The sequence below is a fragment of the Moschus berezovskii genome, chromosome 15, assembly GCF_049115385.1.
Source record: "Moschus berezovskii isolate FMDL1 chromosome 15, NW_MosBer_1.0, whole genome shotgun sequence".
Classification (NCBI taxonomy): domain Eukaryota; kingdom Metazoa; phylum Chordata; class Mammalia; order Artiodactyla; family Moschidae; genus Moschus; species Moschus berezovskii.
This window is the reverse complement of record NC_142474.1, coordinates 23660718-23686384: the sequence shown is the minus strand read 5'-3', so window position 1 is coordinate 23686384 and position 25667 is coordinate 23660718. Positions and strand designations below refer to the sequence as shown.

At 52.7% G+C, this 25667-nt stretch overlaps 2 protein-coding genes across 2 annotated transcripts; both read right to left on the bottom strand.

Moving 5' to 3' along the window:
* Positions 1–2899: 2899 nt before the first annotated feature.
* On the bottom strand, positions 2900–6465 carry NRSN2 (neurensin 2). Its single transcript, XM_055425331.2, has 2 exons — positions 6280–6465; positions 2900–4612 (listed from the first exon to the last, which is right to left on the bottom strand). Exons 1-2 carry the CDS (start codon positions 6463–6465, stop codon positions 4187–4189), a joined length of 612 nt encoding a protein of 203 aa, XP_055281306.1. The 3' UTR covers positions 2900–4186.
* A 13516-nt stretch (positions 6466–19981) lies between these two features.
* On the bottom strand, positions 19982–24946 carry SOX12 (SRY-box transcription factor 12). Its single transcript, XM_055434926.2, has one exon. The coding sequence runs from the start codon at positions 24515–24517 to the stop codon at positions 23564–23566; it is 954 nt and encodes a 317-aa protein (XP_055290901.2). The 5' UTR covers positions 24518–24946; the 3' UTR covers positions 19982–23563.
* Positions 24947–25667: the final 721 nt, after the last annotated feature.

Genomic DNA, 25667 nt, shown 5'->3' with positions numbered 1-25667 from the left:
TGCTGTCAAGGTGTCAGCAAGCCTTGCTCCCCTCTGAAGGCTCTAGGAAAGAACTTTCCTTGCCTCTTCTAGCTTCTGGCTGTCACAAGCAAACCTAGGTGTTCCTTGGCTTGTAGACACATCACTGCACCCTCTGCTTCCATCTTCATGTGACTGTCGTCCCTCTGTCTGTGTCACATCCAAGTTTACCTCTTTTTAGGACACATGTTATTGAATTTGCGCCCATCCTAATCCCATTCTAACTTTATTATAGCTGCAAAGACCTTATGTTCAAATAAGGTCACATTCACAGGTTCCAGGTGGATATGAACTTTTGGGAAACACTATTTCACCCAGCACACACCCCCATTAGCAAAGTACGAGAGTATGAGAGTGAACCTCTTTCAACATTATTCAGGGACTCCAGAGAGTTGGCATTATTGGGAATGAATTCTGGTTATTGGATTCTCCTCCGAAATGGGATGCTCTGTAGGGACGCGGCTATGGGGAGGCCTGAGACTTACTGGGGTTGCAGACAAGTGCTGGCTTCCCATGTGGCAACTGGAAACAAACGATTACGTGACATAGATACTCTGGAGTGGAGCTGCCTCCGTTTTCTGGGCAATCTTGTCAGCGTGAAATTCTATCCCTGGTCCTAATCAGCTGTGAGAGCAAGCCCGGAAGGTCCAGGTCAGTGGTCACACATGGCAGCTCAGAGTCTGTGCGGTCCCAGGAATCTCTGTCACGGGCAGCGCTCAGATTCTGAAACAGATGTTTAAAATGGATGCCATCTCATATAAAATCTTGGCTTCCCAACTTCTCTGGAACAAAAAAATCTTTGAACACCGTGTTCACATTTCCACCTAGCAACAAACATCTGGATATATTTGTGAGCACTTGATGTTGTGCGCCCAACTCTGAGCCTTCAAACCAAGGGTGACACAGTGCAGGGGCCCAAGCTGTGGCCTCAGGCTGATTGCCTGCATTTGAATCCAGCTCTCCCTCTACTTGGTGACCTTGGAGAAGTGGCCTAGTGTCTCTAAGCCTCACAGGTCTCATTCATAAAATGAGGGTTGATCTATTCAACACATTTCTGTTGAGTATCTACTAAGTGGCAGGCACTGTTGTAGGCACTTGGGATATGTCTGTGAACAAAGCAAAGATCCTTCCCCTTGTGGCCTTCATATTATGGCAAGGGTAGACAGGTAACAAATGATGCTAGAACACATAAGTAAAATTATCTGGTATTTGAAAAGTGATAAATGTTATAGGAAAGCAGACACCCAAAGTACACAGGGAACAGGGAATGGGGGCATGGTCACCTTTTAAAATAGGCTGCTCAGGGAAGGCTCACTGAGAAGGTGACATCTGCATAAAGACTTGAAGGAGGTAAAGGGACTGACCAAGTGCTAAACCGAGAAAGAGCACACCAGCAGGGAAGAGCTAGGCAAAGGGCTCAGCCAGATGCTGGGCTTGATGCTGGAAGAACAACCAGGAGGCTGGACTGGCTGGAGAGGGGACAGGACGTGGGAGCTGAGGCCCCACAGGATGGTGGGAGCTGAGGCCCCAGGAGAAGACAATGCAAGAAGAGTGTCAGCAAATCGCGTCAGGCCTTGCAGGCCACAGGGAAGATTTTGGCTTTTACTCCAAATGAGGGGGGAGCCACGAGAGGATTCCATGCAGAGAAGGCACACTGCCTAGCCTGTGTCATCCAGGATCTGTGTGAGTGCCCTGTAAAGATTAAACTCTGTGCATGTGTGCACTCGCACACATGTATGGGCACACAGAAGCAGGAAGCTGGGAGACCAGGGAGAGGCAGGGGCAATAATCCAGATGAGAGTTCTCAGTGGCTCCATCCAAGGAACTGGCCTTGCGGAGATGGGGAGCACTGAGGTACCGGATGCGTCTCCAAGGGTGAGTTAACAGGACTGGTTGGTGGCTTGGATTCAGGCTATGAGGACACAGGAGTCAAGGTGACTCCAAGGTTATGGCTGGAGCCGCAGCTCTCCTCAGGTGTGGGCAGCATAGGAGGGCAGGTCTGGAGGGGGAGGGGTGGAAAGGAGAACGGATTGGGATAGTTGAGTTGAGATTCGCCATGTAGGTGAATTTATGTGGAAATCCAAGCCTGCAGCTTGGGACCCACCTCATAGGTGCTAGTGGTCAAGAGCCCGCCTGCCAATGCAGGAGATGGAAGAGACATAGTTTCGATCTCTGGGTTGGGAAGATCCCTTGGAGGAGGGCATGGCAACCCACTTCAGTATTCTTGCCTGGAGAATCCCATGACAGAGGAGCCTGGTGGGCTACAGTCCATCGGGTCACAAAGAGTCGAACACAACTGCAGTGACTTAGGACGCACCTCATAGGCTGTCGTGAAGATTCCATGAGCTCCTATCTGTAAGGCCCTGAGAACAGGGCCTGGCCCCCAGTGAGTGCTAGAGGAGGCTAACTGTATTTATTTTCCTGGGAAAGATCCCACTTTTAGCTCCAGCTCTGGCTCTCAGAACCCCCTCCTCCCATCCTTCTCAGAGATGGGGACAGAAAGTTGTCAAGTTGGCTGAGAAATTTCCCATCTCACCTGTAAAATGATGATAACAATCCACTTTCTCAAAAGATTATTGTGAGGAGTGAATGAGAAATAATGGACCTAATTGCCCAGTAGGTGTCATAAAAGCCTTCCTCCCTTTCCAGCCCCTGGTGGTCAGGGAGAAAAGAAGCAAAGTCAGTATCCATGTCAGCTGTTTATTGAAAGGCAGGGGGAGGGGCGGGAGGGTGAAAGATGGGGAGAAGCAGTAGAGCTTGCCTGCAGGAGTAGGACTGAGGACCCTCCCAGGATGGCCTACCCCAAAACCCCCTACCCTCCCATACCCCGACCCCAGTGAGACTGAGAGGGGATGGTAGAAGCATGATCCTTGGGCCTCTTTCTCCAGCTGTCTTGGAGCTCCCCCTAGTGGTTGGGAACAGAGATGCTGCATCTGGCTGAAGAGATGGACCAGTGCCTTCAGAAGGCACATTTGCTGCAGTGTGAGGTCAGGATCTGTGGCTGATGGTTTCTAGGTGAGTGGGCTCTGAGGGGCAAAGACATTCCAGTTCTTCTGTCTTCTAGCTCTTAGAGACCATTTAAATGCATGTCCAAAGTATCTTCTGAGCCACCTGGGACCATTAGGCATCAGCCAGTCTCTCTGGGAGACTAGACCCTGATGTTGGGAAAGACTGAAGGCAGGAGGAGAAGGGGACGACAGAGGCTGAGATGGTTGGATGGCATCCCTGACCCAATGGACATGAGTTTGAGCAAGCTCTGGGAGATGGTGAAGGACAGGGAAGCCTGGCGTGCTGCAGTCGCTGGAGGTGCAGAGTTGGACACGACGGAGTGACTGAACAACAACAGCAAGTCTCTCTGGGACAAACCTGTGCCAACCCTGGGGGGTCCCCTGAAGGCCAGGAAGGTGTGGCATCCTGCTCCAGCTGTACAACAAGATCTAGAGTCTAGAGATGTGGGTCCAAGTTCCTGCAAACTCAGGCAGGCGGACTGCCAGTCTCTCTCAACCACCTTATCTGTAAACTGGGACTAGTTCAGGATGGGGTAGACTCAGGGGCTCTGACAGCAAAATGCATAGAAAGCATACTGTAGGGGGTCAATACTTTCACACCATCCTGGTCCTAGTGAGAGTCTGACTCATCCCAAGGCATCCTGGTGTAGCTGACAGAGGGAGCGGTCAGTGGGTAAGAAGGACCCTACTACCCCTCCCCCATCTTTGCCTATGGCAGGTAATACTTATATCCTGGGGAGAAAAAGAAAGTCATGGAACTCTAGAATCTGGTCCACATCATTCATAGTACAGAGGCAGGAATCAATGGTCTGAAAGGATAAGGGATTTGCCCAAGGTCATATAGAGGAAAGAGTGTGGATAGGGTGAGGGAGATGTTTTCTGTTTCTGAATGGCCTTGTAGAGGAGGGATGGGTGGACAGTTTTGTGGGGACTCAGGGAAGGCTGGCATCTTGGATGAGTTAGAGTCCCACCCCTGGGAAGGGACTCAGAGATGTGAGGTTCAGACTCTCTGACTTGGGGTTGGGCCTTCTAGGGGCTTCAGTGGAAGGGACCCCACTGAAAGGGATAAGTTGGGGAATATGGTGGGAAGGTGGGCTGTGGTAGCGAGGAGGAAGCCTCTAGACCCCAGGTCTGGCTCCTCCTCTGGCTGCATGGGCAGCTCAAAAGTCCCGCTTGGGCTGGATGGTCTGCACAGAGGATTGCCCAAAGTGGCTGGTGGGTGGCGAGAACCAAGTCTGGCCACTGGCATCATGGAAGATAGGGGACAACTGCTGCTCCAGCTCATCCCCGAAGACCTCCACGTGGCTGTCGGTTTCAGTGTCCAGCGGTTCCGCCTTGGTGTCCTGGCCCAGCCAACCAGTCATGGCCCAGATCAGGCAGATGGCCAGCAGGGTCCCAGCTGCCCCGCAGAGCACTGTGCCTGCCAGGCGGCAGGTGATCAGGGCCTGGTTGTAGTCGGCCGCCCGCTGATCCAACACCAGGAACTCGCCCTCTCCGATGCCCTCCAACTTGGGGGGCACTGCGTAGCCAGTGATCAGGGCTGCCATACCCAGCAGCAGAAGCAGGGCACCAGAGGATAAACTGATCTGGAGGGAGGCAGACAGATTGGGAGATAGTCAGAGTCAGCTGGGGCCCCAGACCAACGGACCACCTTGGATCCCAACTGGACTTTAAGGTAACCCTTTAAGAGATAGGGTCATAGACACACCTACTAGGATCTGACAAGAGGCACAAACTGTCATGTTCTATTTGGAATCTTGAGGACTCTGGACTAATTTCCCTTGAAGCCCCCACCTAGCAGTGGATTTCTCTGCCAGCCTTGATTCTTCCTCCGTCATCCTTTGGGTCCCACATTACCCCTCTGTCCCATCTACCCTCTACCTCTATCCCTCTGTTGGGTTACCTTCTACACATCCCTCAGATCGCAGGCATCTCAAGCCTCACCTCTTCAGGGTAGCCTTCGAGTATACCCTCGGACCGGGTCAAGCGCCCTGCTCTGTACTCATGCAAGCCCTGTGCCCATCTGTTCAGTGCACTCACCTTGGCGCGCTCTTGGACATGTACTTTGGTTATGATGTATATATATGGTGTCTGCCTGCTATACCAGACTGAGAGCTGAGAAAGCCACGACATGACAGACAGTCTATCTGGGCTTCCAAAGGGTCTTCTGTGCCTAGCACGATGCTCAGACAGAGCAGTAGCTGAGGGAATGTTTGCAGAATGACTAAATGAACCATAACTAGGAATTCCTCAAGGACAGGGGCCACATTGTCTTAAATTCTGTGTCCCCCAAAACCTAGCACACTGCTTGGCAATAAGGAGGTGCTCAAAAACTTAAAATATATACTTTCTCCTGGAAGTCTTCCCTGATCACCACAGGCACTGAGGGCATTTTCTGTCCTGGCATCCTGTGTACATTGGGCCTGAGGTGATGCATTCACTGTGCAGGTTGGCACCTCGCCTTCCCACTAGAGAGAAGCCTTTTGAAAGCAGAGAGGAGGGACCCTCTGTCTCAAACTTACTACAGTATTTATCAAAGAGCATTTTAAGTACCTGGTTCACTGCCACCTCCGTACCTTGACCCACACGGTGCTCCCTAACTGACCCCTATCCATGGCTGCCAAGGACATCAACTGTTTGTTTCTCCCATGTCTTCCACTCCCCTGGCAACAGTCCCTCAACATATCACTGGGAAGCCACAGAAAGATCTGAATGAGGTGAATCCTTCTTCCTACCAGTCAGCACACACCATCGCTCTGGCCGTAGTCATTAGCTCAGGGCTTGGCAAGTGACCCAGTCAGAGCTGATGCAAAACTTGCCAGTACTTCTGCAAGTGAAAAGCATTGTTTCTTTTCTGAAGGAAATACAGGAGGAAATTCTGATTTCCTTCAGATGGTGTGGAATAAGAGACTGAGGGTCATCATGGAAGCAGCCATTTGGAGAACACGTGGGGGCCGCCTGATGCTAAGGGGCTGCAAGGGTATCACGGGGACCCTGAAGGAAACCTTGAGTCTTCAGTGTGATGGTTTGAACTGCTGGATTGAACTTTGCCTAAAGACACCCAACCTCTGGTCTTTCTATAAAATACGTAATATTTCTCCTTTATTGTTGAAACTCATTTGAGTTGGATTTCCTGTTGCCTGAACATGTAAGACTCTTAACTTGCTACACAGTCCCTTTCCTTTCCATCCACTGGACCCACCTCCTCCCTGAAACCACAGGAAATGACGAGTTGCTCCTCTTCCCACCTTACCTTCCAGCACAGTGTGGGCCAAGACTGGTGAGGGCACAGTACGGGAGGCCCCTCAGGGTCATCGCTGAGGGTGGTACCTGCACAGTCCTCGTAGAAGAGGTGTAGATAGGAGCGGACCCCATACCACTTGCCATCTTCCACATTAGGGCCTCGGCTGCAGCCACAGGGACGGTCACAGCTCAGCATCCTGGGTCCCTGTGGGGTGGGCCAGGTGCAATGGACAGAGGGAGGGGTCAGCGAGGGCTGCCCTTGGAGACTCTCCAAGGTCCACTGAATTTTCGTGCTCCTTTTACCTCTCCACACATTTTAGGTACTTCACACTCTTAGCAGAGCCTGCCCTTCTGGAATTCTGGCCTGTCGTTCCCTGAGTATAGTCAGAATAAGCCAAGGCCTTGCATGTTTAGCCCATAGCCCGGCAATTTATTGGTGGCAATAAATGTGCATGTTAACTCTGGAGGTAGCCCAGGCTGGGACTGTGGGTTCTGGAGCCTGACTGGCTGGTTTGGAATCCAGGATCCACCACGTCCTGGCTGTGTGACGTTCAACAAGTGTTTTCACCTCTCTGAGTCTCGGTTTCCTTATCTGTAAAACAGAGCTGACCATACACCTGCTTCGTCCAGTGCCAAGAAATGATCGCTTCTGTGATTATCACTGTGATGTCTTCGTTGTTTTATCCTGAACGTCTCGAGTCCCATGTCTAGAGTGAGAGCTCCTCATCTCCATTTCCTCTCCAAATGTCTTCCCCTAAATTTCCCCCCCTTTCAAGGTACTCTGGGGGTTAACTGTCATGGCTGCCACTTGTCCCACAGGGTGGAGCTCCCCGAACTGCAAGGTCCTTAAAGATCCCTCCCCAGGGCTGCCCTTCAGAAGGCAAAAATCTTTAAGTCCCCAGACATCTTGACCCCACAGAAGGTGACAATCAGAGGCCCTCCCGCTACAGGGCTGAGGTTCAAGATCAGATTTCTAGAGACACCTTTCTAAGGACCTTGCTTCTCACAAGTGGAAACACTGCGGCCTAGGGAATGGCGGGTACTTGTGTATCCTCGCATCCTTAGGACTAAAAGCAAAGTGGTTGGGAGACGCTGGGAGGGACTGGGCTCCCCTCCACCCCATGATGGCTCGAAGGCCCTCTGAACAGCTTCAAACAAAATGAAGTAATGTGCTTGCACTGAAGGATAAGACAAATTTCTAGTTCCCTCTCATTTCTAGATTGTGGCCCTCAAATCTTTGTGTAGAGAGACTCACCAGCACACAGACAGATACCACAGAAACACACATACACATACACACACACACCAGAGACATACACAGACAGATGCGCACACACACACACATCCCAACACAAACACAAAACAGCACAGAGACACGTAGACACACAGACAGCCACACGTAGACCATATAGAGACACACAGCACAAAGAGACACACCACACAAACCCATACACACGGACACACACACCCGGCACAGAGGTGCGGCTTTAAACCTCGTCCATAAATCGCAGCTCTCCACAACTCTCACCCAAAACGCACGCGGGGAACGGAAAAAGCGTCAAAGACATCGCCCCGCCCTCTCTCCCGCAATTGACAGACAACGAGAAAAGCGCAAGACCAAAAGCGAAAGACTGAGAGAGAGGGCCGAGCGAAGTCGGTGGAGAGAGCCGGCACCCCCCAGGGGCGGGGGCAGGGCGCAGAGGCGGCACTCTCCAGAGGGGCTAGAGCGGGGCCCGCCCGGGAGAGGAGGCCGGGGTGGGTGAGAAGACGACAACCACCGACGGATGGTCCTAGGGGAGGGGGCAGGGAGGGGCGCGGGGTCCGCACCCCTGGGTTAGCTCCTCCCTTGCATCCCACTGTCCCTTTCCTCCAAACGCACACGATCACCTGATCCCACTGGCGTCGGAGCAGGAAGGTGACCTTGACGCTGCCCCCGCGCTCGTCGATCCGGCCCCTCCCTCTCCTTTTAGGGTTGCCGGGAGGCAGACAGGCGGTCTGGGGAAGGGAGGGAGAGGATGCTGAGGACCCCGGACCTCGGTTGCCATAGGAACCGCCGGGGAGCTGTCCTTAGGCAGGAAGCGGGAGGAGCTCCGGGAAGAGGAGGGGGCTCCTGGGTTCGGGGGATGGAGGCTGCGGCCAGGAAGTGAGCGATGACAGGCGCAAGGACCAGAAGATGGATGGAGCCTCTCGCCTTTATGGGGTCTCAGTTCTCCTTCCCAGACCCCCAGACCCTCTCACTCCAGCATCCAATGTCTCTCTGGCCAGAAGGTGCCGGGGAGGGGGTGGTCCGAGGCCCAGGAAAGAAGGCCAACTCCCCCCGCCCCCTAGCGCACACTGTTTCAGACCCGACCACAGGTTCCCTGGTCGAGATTAAGCGCATCCTTTTCCCTAGAGGGAAACTGAGACAGAGAGGGGTGGGGATGAGTTTTCCGCAGAGAGGTGGGTGGGGTCTTGTCCTGGAGACCTCCGCCCAGCCTATCAACCCTGAAGGGCCTCGGAGCGTGGGGGCTGGTGCGGGTGGCTGGTGAGACCTCTGACCCCTGCTCCTTCCCTGGGACCCCACCTCCCAAAGCCCGAGGCACACCAGGGCTGGGGCACCGCCGTTCTGCCCTAGGAGGGACACGGCCAAACTGGGGGTGCGGTAGGGATGGGGGGCTCTCCGGGTCTTGGGAGGAGGCGGGGCGGGGGTCGGGCCGCGCGGGGAGAGGGGCTGAGCTCACCTCTTGGTCCGCGGTCTCTGCCGAGCGCGAGCACAAGCAGAGCAGAAGCGGGTTGTGTTGGCGCCTGCGCCGCAGTCGGGGGGCGGGGGTGACACGGGGGTGGCGGGGGCGCCAGCCCCCCCGGAGGGCTGGCTCTGCAGATTTCGGACCCCTGCAGGACTGTGAGCCCCTCTCCCCTTCCAAGAAGTCCCTTCTCTCTCTGAGACCCCAGACCCCTCGCGGGGACCCCACCACCTCCCTGGACCCGACTCCCTCATGCAGTCCCTCAAACTCCTCCCCTGACTGCTCCATCAATCTCTCAGCTCTCTGACTGAAGACCCTTGACTCTGCTGAACCTTCATTTCCTCACTTGGAGTAAAGGAAATCAACCCTGAATATTCATTGGAAGGACTAATGCTGAAGCTGGAGCTCCAATATTTTGGCTACCTGATGTGAAGAGCTGACTCATTAGAAAAGACCCTGATGCTGGAAAGATTGAAGGCAGGAGGAGAAGGGGACAACAGAGGATGAGGTGGTTGGATGGCATCACCGGCTCAATGGACATAAGTTTGAGCAAACTCCGGGAGATGAAGGACAGGGAAGCCTGGCGTGCTGCAGTCTATGGGTCGCAAAGAGTCAGACACCACTGAGCAACTGAACACCAACATTTTCTCACTGCATCCTCGGTTCCCTCTGGGCCTCCATCTCCCTCAGGGACCCCTCACCCGCTCATCTCCTGGCCACAGCCCCAACCTCTTCACAGACTCCCTGCTCCCACCCATGGGGGCTCTCTCTCCCAGCCTGCACCATGGTTGAGCCCCACCTCTCTCCCCCTGGGTTCCTGCTAAGAAGTCCCCTCCCACTTGCATCAGAAGCCCCTTGCTGACTAAAGTCCTCATCCTCTCACGGAGTCCCCATCTTCCGTCCATTCTCTCCCTCTGTGAGTCCCTACCCCTTGCTGAGGATGGGCGCCACCGAGCTTGAGAAGGGAGCTGGTGTGGGAGAGGAGGTGCTCGGGGAGACAGGTCCTTTCTCTTCCGGAAGGACCCTCCCTTGCTCTCTCCCCCAGCATACCCCTAGCTCCGTCCTGGGCAGTGTGTGTCTTCCAGCCCATCTCCCTGGAGAGCCAGCGCTTGCCAGAAAGCCTCATTCCTCGTCATGTGTCCACCCACAGCCTTGGCTTTGTCCCACATTTACTGTGTGGTCTTGGCAAAGTCACCACACCTCTCTGAGCTTCTTCAGGCACCATTGCACACATGTGCTTTCATGCCCTGAGTGTCCAGTCTGTCTTTCCTTGGGTTGGAAGTGGGGGACACGGATGCGTGAACTCTGCAAAGTGAAGACACTTCCTCTTCACTCACTATTGTATCCCTGAGCCTCACATGGCACTTGGGATTGAACTGGGAGCTCAGTAAACACATATTGAACACAGACTAATAGTAGCAAATATATGATGCTCCGGGCATGCAAAGGGCTTCTCTAAGTGCTTTGTATGCACTGCTTACACAGTTTTAATTGCATGTGTGTGTGTGTGAAAGAGAGAGAGGAAGAGGAATTCCTGGAAGTCAAGACTGAAGGCCTCCCCTGTGACAGGAGATGAAGCTGGGGAGGCAGGCAGACCTGAGATCCTTCAAGGCCTCACAAGCCCAGGTACGGAATTTGGCCTTCAACCCAAGAGTCTAGGGAGCCATGGAAAGGTTGTAAACAGGGGAGGGATGTGCTCTGATCTGCACTCCGAAAAGATCTGTCTGGCTGCTGATCCCTTGGAAGAACAGGATAGAAAGCTCAAGCATGGGAACAAAGGAGGCTCCACATTAGAGATGATGTCTCCTTGCCCAGAAACGAATGGATTCAGAGATGTTAGCGGGTAAAATGAAGTGCCGGAATAGCAAAAGGTTGGAAACAGGACTTCTCTGGTGGTGCAGTGGATAGGAATCCACCTGCCAGTTCAGGGGACACGGGTTCGCTCCCTGGTCCAGAAAGATGCCACGTACCAGGGAGCAACTAAGCCTGTGCACCAGAACTGCTGAGCCGGTGCTCGAGAGCCTGTGAGCTGCAACAACTGAACCTACATGCTGCAACGACTGAAGCCCGGGTGCCGGGAGCCTGTTCTCTGCCACAAAAGAAGCCACTGCAACGAGAAGTTCGTGCACCCCAACCAAGAGTAGCCTCCACTCACCACAACTAGAGAAAGCCCTGGCACAGCAATGAAAACCCAGCGCAACCAAAACTAACTAAATAAATAAACTTAAAAAAAAGATTGGAAATAACCTGCAGCAGTTTTAAAACATGGCTGCAAATTCCTCAGTGCTTCTCCTTCAATGAGGTGGGATACAGGCACCCTCTCCTTGTATCTCGGGTGAGTCAGCGACTGCTCCAGCCAATGGTGGAAGTGATGCTCTGAATTCCGTGGCCAGGACCTGAAAGGACAGGCACTTCCCCTGGAACTCTAGTTTTTGGAGACCCGAGGTACCATGCAAGAAGTGAAAATGAGTTGTGTATAGATGATGCTTAGCAAAGCACCTGGAACGGAATAAGAACTCAATATATTATGGTCATTGCTACTACTTTTATTGTTTGTGGGTGAGGAGGGAAGGAAGTGGAGTGACAAGAAATGTAATAAATTGAATGTTCTTTAGGAAAACAAGAGGTGTTATCAATTAAGAAACTGAGGGCTTACAGCTCCAGGGTAGAGCATCTGACTGCAGAGAGAGGAAGGTTTTAGTACCTTCCCTTTGAAGCACCATTTCAAAGGGTGGTAAAGCAGACACAAAGGCCACATATTTTATGATTCCATCTATATGCAATACCCAGGCTCAGAAAATCCAGAGACAGAGAGCAGATTAGTGGTTCCTAGGGGCTGGGATAAGGGAGGAATGGGAAGTGACTGCTTGGTGGTTTCCTTTTGGGGTGATGAAGATATTCCAGAACTAGATAGTGGTGATGATTGTACAGCATTATGAATAAACCAAATGTTGCTAATGATACATTTCATGTTGTATATATTTTACCATTTTTTTAAAGGGCGGTAAAGATTTGGACACTGAGTGATGATAATGATGGTGATGGATATTAAGCATTTACTATGTGCCAGGAAATTTTACTTCTCAATAACCTTATGAGATAGGAGCTATGATAATTCCCATTTTATAGATGGTAAACCCTGGGTGTGGGAAGGTAAGTCACTTGCCCAAGGTCGACCACAATGTGGCAGAATCTGAATTTGCTCTGATGGGTTTATGGCCATGATCTGTGGAGACAGCAGTCTGCATGGCTGTAACTTTCTTTGGCAATGTCAGAACTGGGAGAGAAGAAGGCTGCTGGTACCCCAGCTCCAGCGTTAGGGTTCCCTTGAATGGGTGGGGCAGAGGAGAGGGTGATGGGGGTGCAGAAAGAAAGGGAGAGAACAGATTCTGCGATGGACCTCATGACGGATCCTGGCTTCTTGAAGAAGGCAGCCTAGGAGGAGAGCAGATGGACCTGGAGAAGATACAGGATTCCAGGCTGAGGAGCTCAGTGCAGTCCAAAACTAAGTGGATGGGAAGGAAGGGAGTCCAAGATCAGAATGTGGGACCCTGTAGTCAAAGATTTTAGATGTGAAAATTTGTAAGAGATGAGAAGGTCCAGGTCAGCACTATCCAGTAAAGTTTTCTGCAAAGACAGAAGTGTTCTATATCTGTGCTGCCTATACCGTAGCTAACTGGCCATATTTGGCTATTAAGTATTTGAAATGTGGCTAGTGCAACTAAGGAAGCAAATTCCAAATTTTATGTAATTTTAGTTACTCTAAAACTTAATTTAATTTGTTTTTGTTTTCAGGCCACTCTGTGAAACTTGTGGGATCTTGGTTCCCTGACCACAGATGGAACCAGGGTCTCCTGCAGTGGAAGCACAGAGTCCTAACCACTGGACCACCAGGGGATTTCCTCTAAATTTAATTTTAAACAGCCACATGTGGTTAGTGGCCACCATATTGGACAACCAAGTGTCAGCAGTATAAATCTTGCTTCTAGGGCCCTACTTCGGGCACAGCTACTGCTATCTCAGACCCCCATCACCCATTCCCACCCACCCAGTTCTTTTGCTCTACCCCTAGTGGCCTCTTCTCTGCATTGCAGCCACGATGATCCTTTAACTGTGAGTCAGATTCTCTCATTCCCTCGCTCAAAACCCTCCAGAGCATCTCATCTTACTCAGGGTAAAAGGAAAAGACTGGTGGATTAAAGATGGCCTCAAACTCTTTGTCACTTTGCTCCTCCTCATCTGAGCTGGCCCGGTGTCCACTTTAACCAATAGAATGGGATGAAGGTAATGCTTTGGACCTGGCTTTCAAGAGGAACAGCTTCCTTTTCAACCCCCTTGCAGAATACTCACTTGTGAAATTCTCCCTCTTGGATCCCAGTCCCATGCAGAAGAAATCCAAGCCACGTGAAGAAGCCACCTGTAGAAGCCGCATTTGATAGCCCCAGCCAAACTTCCAGCTCACAGCTAGCACCAACTACTGTATTAGACAGCATCATGTGGGTGAGTCATCTTGGCTGTTCCAGCCTGCTTGAGCCCCCAGATGACATCACATGAGCAGAAGAACCATCCTACTGAATTCCATAAACCCACAGAATCTTGAAAAATAACAAAACAATGCTGTTTTCAGGTATAAGCCGTGCAATAGTTTGCTTATGCAGCGGTAGATACTGCAAACCAGTCCTTACTGTGGCCTCTAATTGCCCCCGCCCAACATTTATTGAGCTCCAAAATCACTGCAGATGGTGACTGCAGCCATGAAATTAAAAGATGTGTGCTCCTTGGAAGAAAAGCTATGACCAACCTAGATAGCATATTAAAAAGCAGAGACATTACTTTGCCAACAAAGGTCCATCTAGTCAAAGCTATAGTTTTTCCAGTGGTCATGTATGGATATGAGAGTTGGACTACAAAGAAAGCTGAGCGCTGAAGAATTGATGCTTTGGAACAGTGGTGTTGGAGAAGACTCTTGAGAGTCCCTTGGACTGCAAGGAGATCCATCCAGTCCATCCTAAGGGAAATCAGTCCTGAATATTCATTGGAAGGACTAATGCTGAAGCTGAAGCTCCAATACTTTGGCCACCTGATGGGAAGAACTGACTCATTGGAAAAGAACTTGATGCTGGGAAAGATTGAAGGCAGGAGGAGAAGGGGCTGACAGAGGATGGACATGAGTTTGAGTAAATTCAGGGAGTTGGTGATGGACAGGGAGGCCTGGCATGCTGCACTTCATGGGGTTGCAAAGAGTCAGACACAGATGAGCGACTGAACTGAACTGAACTGAACCCCAACCTTACTTCCGTCTTTGATCTCATCTCTTCCATTCCCTCACTCACTGGGCTCCAGCCACACTGGCCTTGTTGTTCTTCCTTGAATGAACCCAGCACCCTGGGCAAACTCCTGCCTCAAGGTTTCAGAGACTTTGCACCTGCTTGCTTCTCTATCTGTCTGTCTTTCTTTTCTTTAGCTATCTGCATAGCTAGTTTCTGGCTTTGTTCAGAGTGCTGCTCATGTGCAATCTTATCACAGAGGTTTAATTGCATCGCTGTGATAGAGACACACACTACTCACCAAACTTCCATGTGCTTTACCCCTGAGGTTAGACAAAGCCATGGGATTTGCTCTGGCCAGTGAGCTATGAACAGAGTGATGCGTGTCAATTCTGGGCCAAAGCATTTGTCTGGTTGTAATTAATATAACAAACCAACTCAAAACTTAGTAAATTAAAATAGCAACAATCGTTATTTTGCTCACAAATCTGCAACTGGCAGGCCTCAGTGGGAAGGTCTGAGCCTGCTCCACTTAGCATCAGCTGTGGTGGCTTGACTGGGGGCTGGGAAGAGCCAGTTCCAAGATGATTTGCTGACATGGCCGGCAAGTAGTTGGTAAAGGCTGTCAAGTGGGAGTTCAGCTGGGGCTGAGGGCCAGGGGCGTCAGTTCTTCTCCATGCAGGACTCTCCACAGTTTCTTGAGCTTCTCACAGCCTGGTACTGGATTCCAAAAATGAGAATTCCAGAAAAGAAGAGGTGAAAGTTGCAAGTTCCTCGAGACTAGAGTCTAGAAAGTGGCCCAGTGTCACTTCGACTCTAGTCTGTTGGTCACAGAGGCCAGATTCAAGAGAAGGAGACACTCAGCAGGAGAAATGTTAAATTATGCGAGGGTTGTATAACTTCTCATAGCAAAATTTCCCCTGACTCAAAAAGACTTCTTTTCATTCTGAGTTTGTATCCAGATCTCCAAAGAGATTCCTTGGTCTCAGACTTTTTTTGAGGAGAAAAAGCAGAACTTGAGATTCATTTAGTTAACAGGAAACCCCGAAAACAACCGAGGGTGAGAAACGGGGTCGCTAAGAAACCTCTGAGGATGGGGGAGAGGGTTGGCGTCCATTGCTAGGCAACCTGGAAGAAGTTAGACATGCAGGTTGCATAGGTTCCTGGAATGCCAGGCTGGATATTCTCCTAAAGACGTCTAGTCCGACCACCTAACTGTACAGATGGGGAAACTAAGGCCTCAGAAGGCAAGGTGATTAGCCCAAAGTCCCTCCAATTTCTCAAGAAAAGTAAAGACAAATGGCATGGGAGGGCATTGTTACTGCAAAGAGCTGGTAGCTGAAAAAGAAGTCTATAAATCAGTAAAGACGTCAACCACAAACAGCCTTGAAGGCCAGGCCAAGAAATTTAGACTTTATCCTGTAGGTGATAGGGAACCACCACAAAGTTTTTGACAGTGGTCAGATTTGTGTGTTCAGAAGATCCTTGGGATGCTATCTGGAGACCCAGGATAAAGTCTAAATGCCTTCAGGGCCCTTGATGCTCTTGCCAGTCTATCTCCTTTCTCCCACCATTCCCTCTAGTCACAACCAACTTCCTTCCATGTCAGCCTCTCTCTTTAAAAAAAAAAAATTATTTATTTTTAGCTGTGCTGGATCTTTGTTGTTGTGCCAGAGCTTTCTCTAGTTGCGTCGGGTGGAGATTGCTCTCTAGTTGCGGTGTGCAGGCTTCTCATCGTGGTGGCTTCTCTTGTTGCAGAACGTGGGCTCTAGGGTGCTTGGGCTTCAGTAGTTGCTGCGCACAGGCTCAGTAGTAGTGGTGCATGGGTTTAGTTGCCCCTCAGCATGTGAGATCTTCCTGGATCAGAGATCGAACCCGTATCCCCCTGCAGTGGCAGGTGATTCTTCACCACTGAACCACCAGGGAAGTCCCATATCAGCCTCTCTTGCCAAGTCTTCCCTCTTGAACTTACTGGTATCTGGAAAGCTTTTCCCTTCCCCTGCATCTGCCTCATCCTACTCTTCTGACTTTAATTGGTGCATAACAAACTGTCCACAAAAATAAATAGTGCAAATATTAATAGCTGCCATTTCATTTTGCTCATGGGCTCTGTGGTTCAGGAATTCAGACAGCGCAAGAAAGGGTGGGGGCTTCCCAGGTAACACAGTGGGTAAAGAATCCACCTGCCAAGCAGGAGACACAGGCTTGATCCCTGGGCCGAGAAGATTTGCTGGGAGAAGGAAATGGCAACCCACTCTAGTATTCTTGCCTGGGAAATACAGCTTAGGAGCCTGGCAAGCTAAAGTCCATGGGGTCACAAAAGAGTTGGGCACAACTTAGCAACTAAACAACAACAATAAGAGGGGTGGTTTTTCTCTGCTCTATGAACCTCGTCTGGGAAGACTTGAATGACTAGGGGCTGGAATCACCTGAAGTCTTCTTCATTCATGTGTCTGGAGCCTTGACAGTGTCTGTATCATCTGACACAACTGCATGTGGTCCCTCCATGTGTTTGGGGGCCTCTTCATCATGTGACAATCTCAGGGTTGTTGGACTTCTTACAGTAGTTCAGTGTGACCTAGGCTTGGAAACCTAAGGTGTCATTCCTGCATCCTAGCAGTAACAAGTGGATCACAAAGACCACTCCAGATTCAAGGGGAAGGAAATTCATGGGAGGGATGTCAAAGAACTTGTAGCCATGTCCTAAAAGCACAACAACTCACAGAGGTGTCAGTCACAGTTTACACATCATCTCCTCAAGGAGGTGACCTAAGCACACCCTGTTCCATGACTGGATTAAGGCCCTCCTCTGTGTCTCCCCAAACCCCACTGTCCAACTCCATCAATGCATTTCCATCCCTGTGTTTATTGGTCTTTCTGCTCCTCTGACCTGAGGTTTCAGTGAGGATGGATCATGTCTGTTTTTTCACCTTTGTACACCCAGCTGCTAGCAGAGTGTGGCAAAGCGGATGCTAATAAATGTCTGTTGCTTGGGTAAACAAATGAGTCATTCAGTGATCTAAGGCATGGAACCCAATGCAGAGGCCATTCCTTCCTTATGAAGTTTACACACTAGTTGAGATACATACAAAATAAAAACTGTATGTGATAAATGCCAGCTAGCGATAAATGCTATTATGAAAAATGAAGCAAAGTAAGGAGCTAGCATTGGGGGGAGGGTAATACTTCATATGAACTGTCAGGGAAGACCACTCTGAGTTAGTGACATTGGAGCTGAGACCAGAGGAAGTGAGAGAGTAAGCCATGTGGATACCTGGGAGAAGAGCATTTCAAGCAGTGCGAACAGCATGTACAAATGGCCTCTGGTGGGTGTGTGCTTGGCAGTTTTGAGGAACAGCAAGGAAGCCAGTGTGGAGTGTGGTGAGAGAAGGGAGAAGTGGCAGGAGATGAGTCCCAGGGTAGGCCACAGGTCAGATCCCACAGGGTTTCACAGGCCATGATGAGGATTTTCTTTGGCTTTTAGTCTGAATGAGATGGGATCCACTGGAGAGTTTTGAGCAGGGACAGTATATAGTCTGATCTATAGTTGAAACAGATTTCTCTGATGGCTTTGTGGATAACAAGCCTTTGTGATTAGGGCAAAGCAAGTTCAGTGAAATGGCTTGTACAGAATACCAGGCAAGACATGGTGGGGTCTAGGACCAGGAGAGTGGCCATGGACAAGGTGAGAGGTAAGAGGATATAGGACATTTGTGAAGATAAAACCAATAGTCTATACGGGTAATGAAGCTGTGAAGAAGAGTCAAGGATGATCCAGAGGTTGTCGTGCTTAGTCGCTGAGTCATGTCTGACTCTGTGCAACCCCATGGACTGTAGGTTACTGGCCTATAAGTAATAAAAGATGTTGTGAAGATATGGGTGGAGCAGCGGGCTTGGCCAGATTGTGGAAGCTAGACTTCATTTTTACACATACCAAGTTTCAGATGCCAATTAGATATCCCAGGCGAGATGACAAAAAAGCAGGTAGACATACTGACAGTGTTGGGATGGAGATATAGGCTTGAGACTCTACAGTTCTGATAAACAGAATTCTAAGATGGCTCTCAAGATTCCCCTCTCCCCTCTATGTGTGCCTAACACAAACTCCTCCTCCCAGTGTGGGTGAGACCAAGTGGCATGACAGATGTCATTATTGTGATTGCTGTTCAGGCATTCAGTCCGACTCTGTGACCCCATGGACTGCAGAACACCAGGCTTCCTTGTCCTACACCATCTTGGGGTGTTTGCTAAAACTCATGTCCATTGAGTCGGTGATGCCATCCAACCATCTTGTCCTCTGTCGTCCCCTTCTTCTCCTGTCCTCAATCTTTCCCAGCATCAGATCTGGAGATCATCTTTTCCAATGAGTCGGTTCTTCCCATCGGGTGGCCAAACGATTGGAGCTTCAGCTTCAACACCAGTCCTAATCAGCATTGTTTTGATTAAGCTACATTATTGGCAAAGGTGAAGGAATTTCGTAAATGTGATCAAAGTAAATATGATTAAATGAGTTGAAATTTAGTGAATCAAAAGGGCCATTTCCTTGGGTGAGCCCTTTAAATTAAAGTCTTCCTTGAGCCAAGGGACTTGAAGCTGCAGAGATTCTCCTGCTGGCCTTGATTAAATAAGCCACCACGCTGAGAGGGGGCCTATGAAGAAAGAAACTGTGAGTGGCTTTTAGGAATGCAGAGTGGCACCAGCTGACAGGAAGAAAACAGGGGCCTCAGTCCTCTAACCACAAGGAACTGAGTTGTGCCCACTGCCACGTGATTTTTGGAAGAGGACACTGAGCTCCAGAAGAAAACACAGCTCAGCCAACAGTGGGACTGCAACCTTGAGAGATCTTGAGCAGAGAACCCAGCTAAGGACTTTGGGCCCATGGAGATTATGAAATAATAAATGCATGTTGTTTTAAGCCATTAACTTTGTGGCATTTTGTTGCATAGGAACAGATGGTCAATACATCAGCCTGTAGGCGTTTTTAAAGCCCTGGAACCAAATGGTTCAAATAGCCTATGCCAGCAACCTGACCCAGAGATGTTATCCGAGAGCATGAATGGAGGATTGGAGTGGGTGGGACACACCCTGCCAACCCCCCACCAATGCGTCCTACTCCTTTCAGCCACTAGGTGTCCCCAGAGTCCACATAAGCAGGTCTGCCTGCACCTTTCACAGGTCAGAATCCATTTCCTTCTGAAATGGAAGGAACCAAAACAACAATAAATGATCTTTCTTCTATTCCTAGTTCCCTCTCCCCCGCATCACCCTGGGAGCAGCGGGGTCGGGGAGTGGGGGTGGGACTAAGGCCTCCGAAGGGGAGGCGGCTGGCCCAAGGCCCGCAGTGCTCTAGCACCATCTCTGGCTTGGGGTTTTAGACATTCACTGCCCTGCCCCCTCCCAGGGCATTGTGAAGGGCAAACACAGACCGTTAGACTCTCTCTCTCTCCAGCCTAGGCCAGGGGAGGGGCTGCGAATGAGAACACCACCAGGAGAGGACTCTGGAGTGACTTGGAGGCTGAGGCTGGGGTTTCTAATTGAGGCCGACTGGAAAGAGTGGAACGTGTGCAGTCGCAGGATCGGGAGACAGTGTGGGTGGAGACGAGACTCCTCCTGATGGTGCCCAGCTCAGCTGCAGTTACTGGGCCAGTGCCCCTATTCCCTTTGTCCTGTCCCTTCCACCCTCTGTTGCAGACTGGGTTTTCCAGAAGCAGACACTGAGACTAAGTTTCAGGTGCAAGATATTTATTAGGGATAAAGACCTGTGAAAAGAAGAGGGTGGAGGCAGGACTGTGTACAGGAGGTCAAACTGTGCTGGCAGCGTGGACAAGCCCAAGCCACCCTGAACGGGCCCTAGGGTGAGTACCGAGGGGTGCAGGGCAGGTCAGATATTGTGTCTGTCCCACCTGAAGGTTGAAACTTAAGTGGCAGGGATTTATACTTGCATACATTCTGACACCAGATGCAGGCTGCCCGGGTTGAATCAGTTCTCTTCCTCACCTTTTCTTTCTTAAAGGTTTTGTTTTGTGGCCATCTTGTTTCTAATCATAGAGAGTATGAGGAAGGATTCACTATAATTCCTGTACTCCCAGACCCCCTTTCTGTAGATGCCCAGACCTCCCAAACCTGCTCTAGTCCTCTTTTAAAACATCTATGGGTATTCCAGTCCCAAAATACCCTCTCTAAATGAGGTCTGAACACTTGGCCTTGGTTCTTACTGGGGAAACACACTTTGTCCAACCTAAGGAATTCACTGGATCTGGTAGAGGAAGAATAAGGGGGACAGGGGTCAGGGGGACATAAGTTTTGAAAAGCCTTGGTCTCAGTTCCCAAAACACACTGGTAAGAATCTCAAGGACTGGAATCATCGCGGCTTCTGCTGCTCTTCTTCAATCATTCAGTACATCTACACTAGTGGCCAGTTACATGCTAGGTGTGAGGACCAGCCCCACACAGCTCCAGCCCCAAGCTACCAGCCTAACACCATCTGCAGATTCAAGCTGGGAGGGAGAGGCAGCACCCTAAAATAGCACTTCACCAGGAGACAGAAACCAAAATTTAGGGCCCTGTCTCTAACCCAGGCTGTTTGAAGGCCCTTTACAAGTTGCTTCTGCACCTTCGCCCTAATATCCCTCCTCTGGACAGTGGAGTAATACAATTTATGGAGCACCATGTTAAATGCCTCTCACCTCACACTTTACTCTGAAGCAGATGTTATTATCACCCCCATGTCACATAAATGGAAAAAAGAGTCAGGGTAAAGTTAACGTGCTCAGGGGCACACAGGTGCTCAGTGGTGGTATCAGGCTTTGGGCCCGGACATTGTGGCTTAATCCTGATTCTTTTTTTTAAATTTATTCTTAATTGAAAGATAACTGCTTTTATAGTATTGTGTTGGTTTCTAACAAACATAAACATGAGTCAGCCATGGTCAACCCTGATTCTTAATCTTCATTAAGGTCAGGGTCAAACTGATGCCCTTGGAACCAGGTGTGCCTACACACGTGTTTCACTTGGTCCCTAAGGATTTAAAAAAATATTTGAATCAGCTTTCATTTGAAATTGAGATATTCACAGAAACATCCAGATTCCCATCTTCCCTTGAAAAATCTAGCCCCCTGGCCACAGTGGGCTGCACTCCCACAGGGTCACAACTGCAGGAGGTGAGCAATTGCTCCCCCTGAAGTGGGTCATGAAGCCAGTGTCCACCCAGACTCTCATTGATTCATGCCACCTGCCTGGCCTCTGCAGGGACAAGTCTGCCACCCTTAATGAAGACCAAGAGTCCTGAGACAGAGGGAGCAGAGAGGCCTAGAGGGGCCAGGTGCCTCCTTGCCTGGAACCTCGAGCTCTTCCTGCATGGTGCTAAGTCACAGGGACTTGAATCTGTCAAACTGTTTGGGGAGGGTTGAGGAAAGGCAAAGACATGTAGAACCACAGGGCGAGATGGGGCAAATACACTTTATTCAGTCCTGGCGTAAGTCCTGCTGTGGGTGCCAGTGCCCCAGATCAGAGGGACCCCTCCCCTCAGCTACGAGACTAGTTCTCCAAGACCACAGACAGTGACATCTCTTCACTCACATGACGTTTTCTGGGATTTTTCATTGTCTTTTTTTTGTTGTTATTTTTCTTTAAAAAAAAAAAAAAGAGAGAAAGAGAAAGAGAGAGAGAAAGAGCGCGCGCAAAAAGGCCCAGAGCCGGAGCACCAAGCTTAAAGGAGGCAGCTGGTGGCTTTGTCAGCGACGGGAACGCGTGGGGCAGAGCCCTGCAGAGACCCTGGGCAGGGGTCCCGGAGGACTCTGGGACCGTTTGTTCCTGAGATTTGTGTGTGTGAATGAGAGTGTGTGCACACCCGGGAGGGTGAACACACGCCGGTGAGATACAGGTAGTGAGGGTAAAGGGGGCATGGGGAGGCCGGAGGGGCGGAGCTTGAGCGGGGAGTTGGAGGGAGAGGGGTAACAGCATCAGGGGCAGGGTTTCCAAAGGGCACCCCACACTGGACACAGTAGCGCTAGGCGCCAATGGCACACCACTACTCTGAACCTTCCCTTCAGTCTCACTGGCCCAGGTGATGGTCTCTCAAGCCAGCTGCTGAAAAGGGGGGGGTCTCTTCTTGCCTCTTCATCTGCTATCATGCCTCCGTCTCAACCCCCTAGTTGAGTACCGACGTGTTTGCTTCTCCCACTGAATACTGTCACTGTAGGCAAAGGGATCTGGGTGACAGGAAGGGGCGGTGGGCTTAGGAGGGAGTCTGGGCTGGAAGTGTGCCCTGAGGTGATAAGGGCACTTGGGGGGGTAGGGCGGGGCGGACAAAAGGATCCTGTCCCCACACAAACGACTACATGTCTTGATTCTGAGTTTTCTTTTTCTCTCCTGAAGGATTTCCAGAGAAAAACCCTGCCCCCCAATTCCCAGGTGGGGTAAAGAAAGGTTGGCTTCTTGGAACCAAGACAGGCTGTTGAGGCAGTCAAGCAGTCGGTGGGAGGGGAGTGGCGCGGGGGTGCACACGGCTGGGCGACCCCGTAAGGGGAAAGGGGCTATGCCACTTGGGAGTTCCAAGCTCCACACCAACCCTTCCGGGCTGGCTAGTCTTTCTCCCCTTTCCGACTGCTCCTCCCATTTAAGGCAGTGACGCCCCGTCGGGTTGAACGGAAGCCATGGCTCCTGGATCAAACGATTTCTCAGGATCGCTCTATATCCGCCCCCCTTCTTCCCAGAGCGGCTGACCGAGGCTAGTGGTTCAGCAGGGACCAGCCCCCTCCTCCCAAGAAGCATTAGGCATGCGCGAGAAGGGGGCGGGGTCCCAGTGCTCCCGGGGGAAAAGGAGCGTGCCCCTCCCCCTCCCCGGGAGGGAAGGGCAAGGGAGGAGGGCGCCGGGCCGCCCAGCTGCAGCGCCCCCCTAAACGAGACAGAAGGCGGGCCGGGAGCAGGCGGAGGGAGTCTAGAGCCAAGGGCAGGGGCGTGTCCTCCGGCCAAGAGGAGGGGCGTGTGCAAAATGGGGGAGGGGTACAGGTCTCTCGGGGGGATGGGAGGTGTATCGGAGGGGGGGGCTGGCTGCTGGTGGCTCGCGGGAGGGGGCAAGATGGGGAAGGGCTAGGATGTCGGAGAAAGGGTGGGGGTTGGGCTGTCTTGGGGTGTGTCTGCGGGGGAAGGGCTTGTCTGGATTTGAAGGGGGATGGGCACGTCTAGGAGGGGGGAGGCTGTGCGGGAGATGGGGTGCCAGCCTCGGCCTCCGAGGGGCCCCAATACCTGATTCCTGTATGTAAACAGCTGGTTTGGGGGCGTGCGCGCCCCGCTGACGATGGGCTCAGTAGGTGAAAACCAGGTCGGCGATGCTAGACGGGCGCCAGTCCCCTGCGATCATCTCGGTAACCTCGGGGGTGCAGTAGTCCGGGAACTCGAAGTGCGACGTGCCCGAGGGGGGCGGCAGGTCCGGATCGCGGTCCAGGGCGCTGCAGTCCAGGCCCGCGGGGCCGGGGGGCCCTCTGGACAGAAAGCCCAACGGCTCCTCCCCCGACGCCACCTTCTCCTCTTCGCCTTCCTCGGCCGCCGCCGCCTCCTCCTCCTCTTCCTCCGGCTCCTCGTCCTCCGACGGAGTTGGGGAGGCGGCGGTGACAGCCGCCCCCTCGCCCGACGGCCCCTGGGCACGCTCGGCTGGTCCTCTGGCGGCCCGCCCCGCCGGGACCATCCTCCACAGCTCGCGCCCGGGGGTCTCCACCAGGCGCACTTCCAGCAGCTCCTCGTCGTCTTCGTCGTCGTCGTCCTCGGGCGCCGCCGCGCCGCCCCCCAAAGGCCCTCCCGCCGCTCGGCGGCCCCCGCGGCCAGGCAGCTGCGGCCCGGGCTTGAGCCTGCTACCGCCGCCGCCGCCGCCGCCGCCGCCGGGGGGGCGGGGCCGCGCCTTGGCGGGCGCCCCCTTGCTCTTTTTGCGCGGCCGGTACTTGTAGTCCGGGTAGTCCGCCATGTGCTTGAGGCGCAGCCGCTCCGCCTCCCGCACGAACGGGATCTTCTCCGAGTCCTGCAGCAGCTGCCAGCGGCGGCCCAGGCGCTTGGAGATCTCGGCGTTGTGCATGTCGGGCCACTGGTCCATGATCTTCCGCCGTTCGTGCTGCGACCACACCATGAACGCGTTCATCGGTCTCTTAATGTGGCCGCTCGGGGTCTTGCACCAGCCGGGCTCACGCGCCCCCTCCTCGGCCGGCCCGGGCCCCGGGGGCGGTGGCCCGCCGTCCCGCTTGGCCCTCGCGCCCCGCTGCTGCACCATCGCGCCTGGGCCCGGGGCCGCTAGACGCCGCCGGGGGCCGTCCGCATCCTCCGCGGCTGGGGGTGGGGGAGGAGGCAGCAGCGACGGAGGGGCGGCCCCGCCCCGCAGCTCAGCCCGGCCCCCGCGAGCTGGGGAGCTAGGAGCTGGGCGCTCCGGCCCAACGGACGGCGGGGGGGGAGAAGGTCAGCGGCGCGGTCTCAGGCGGGCTCAGCGCGCCCCCGCCGCCTCCGGCAAGTTGTGCCCCGCAGCACGCCACACATTGTTTTGCGGGGGGCGGAGGAACGGCACCCCTCAGGCCCCGGCGGGCTCTCCTTGCAGCCTCCTGCTCGGCTGCGGCCCGCGCGCGCCGCTCCCCACCCTGCCGCCTTCCAGTGTCTTTCTCCCCGCGCGGCCCCGCCGGCGCGCGAGCCACCCCTCCCCCTCGCCGTCTGCGGGCCGCTGCGGCGCGCGCGGGGCCGCCCCGTGTAAACACCGAGGTGCCCGCTCGGGCTGCGGCCGGGCCACGCCTTGCGCTCGGGCGGCGCGTCACCCGTTGCTGGGCAGAGAACCTGGTATTTGCATCTCCCAATCGCTGGCTGCCGAAGCGGGGCGGGGCTCGGGCTGCCAGGCTGGGCGGTTTGGTGGCTGGGATTGGGGGTGTCGGATGAAGTCGGTTTCTTTTCTTAGGCTGGGGACTGGCGGGAGGGTGAGGGGACGCCGAGCAGGCTTCCCATCTGGCTCCCAAAGCCAGTCCCCGCCCCGCGTTGCCTTTGAAATTTTAGCTTACTGAGTGACACCTGCCGCCAGGTACGACCTCGGCTCCCTCCTTTTTAGGGGGTGTCTTTTTGAACCGTCCCAGAACAGAAGGTGAGGAGACGGAGGCTCAGGAAAGCTCCTTAAGGGGACAACCTCATCGTGTCATTGATGTAACCCCTGCCTAGTATCCAGCCACATAGGGACTCAACAAATGTTTTGGGTCCGATGAACCAAACCTCTTTCATACATTTCTTCTCCTTTGAGGCACCACGCGAGTCCTGAGAAAGAAGGGCACATGCCGCCCACTTTCCAGGTACGAAACACCAAAGATCTGCAGACTAGGACTCGTATCCTAGGCTCGCGGTCCCAGCTCTCCTCTGCTCAGCGCACGAAGGGGCCGTGACACCTCCCCTAC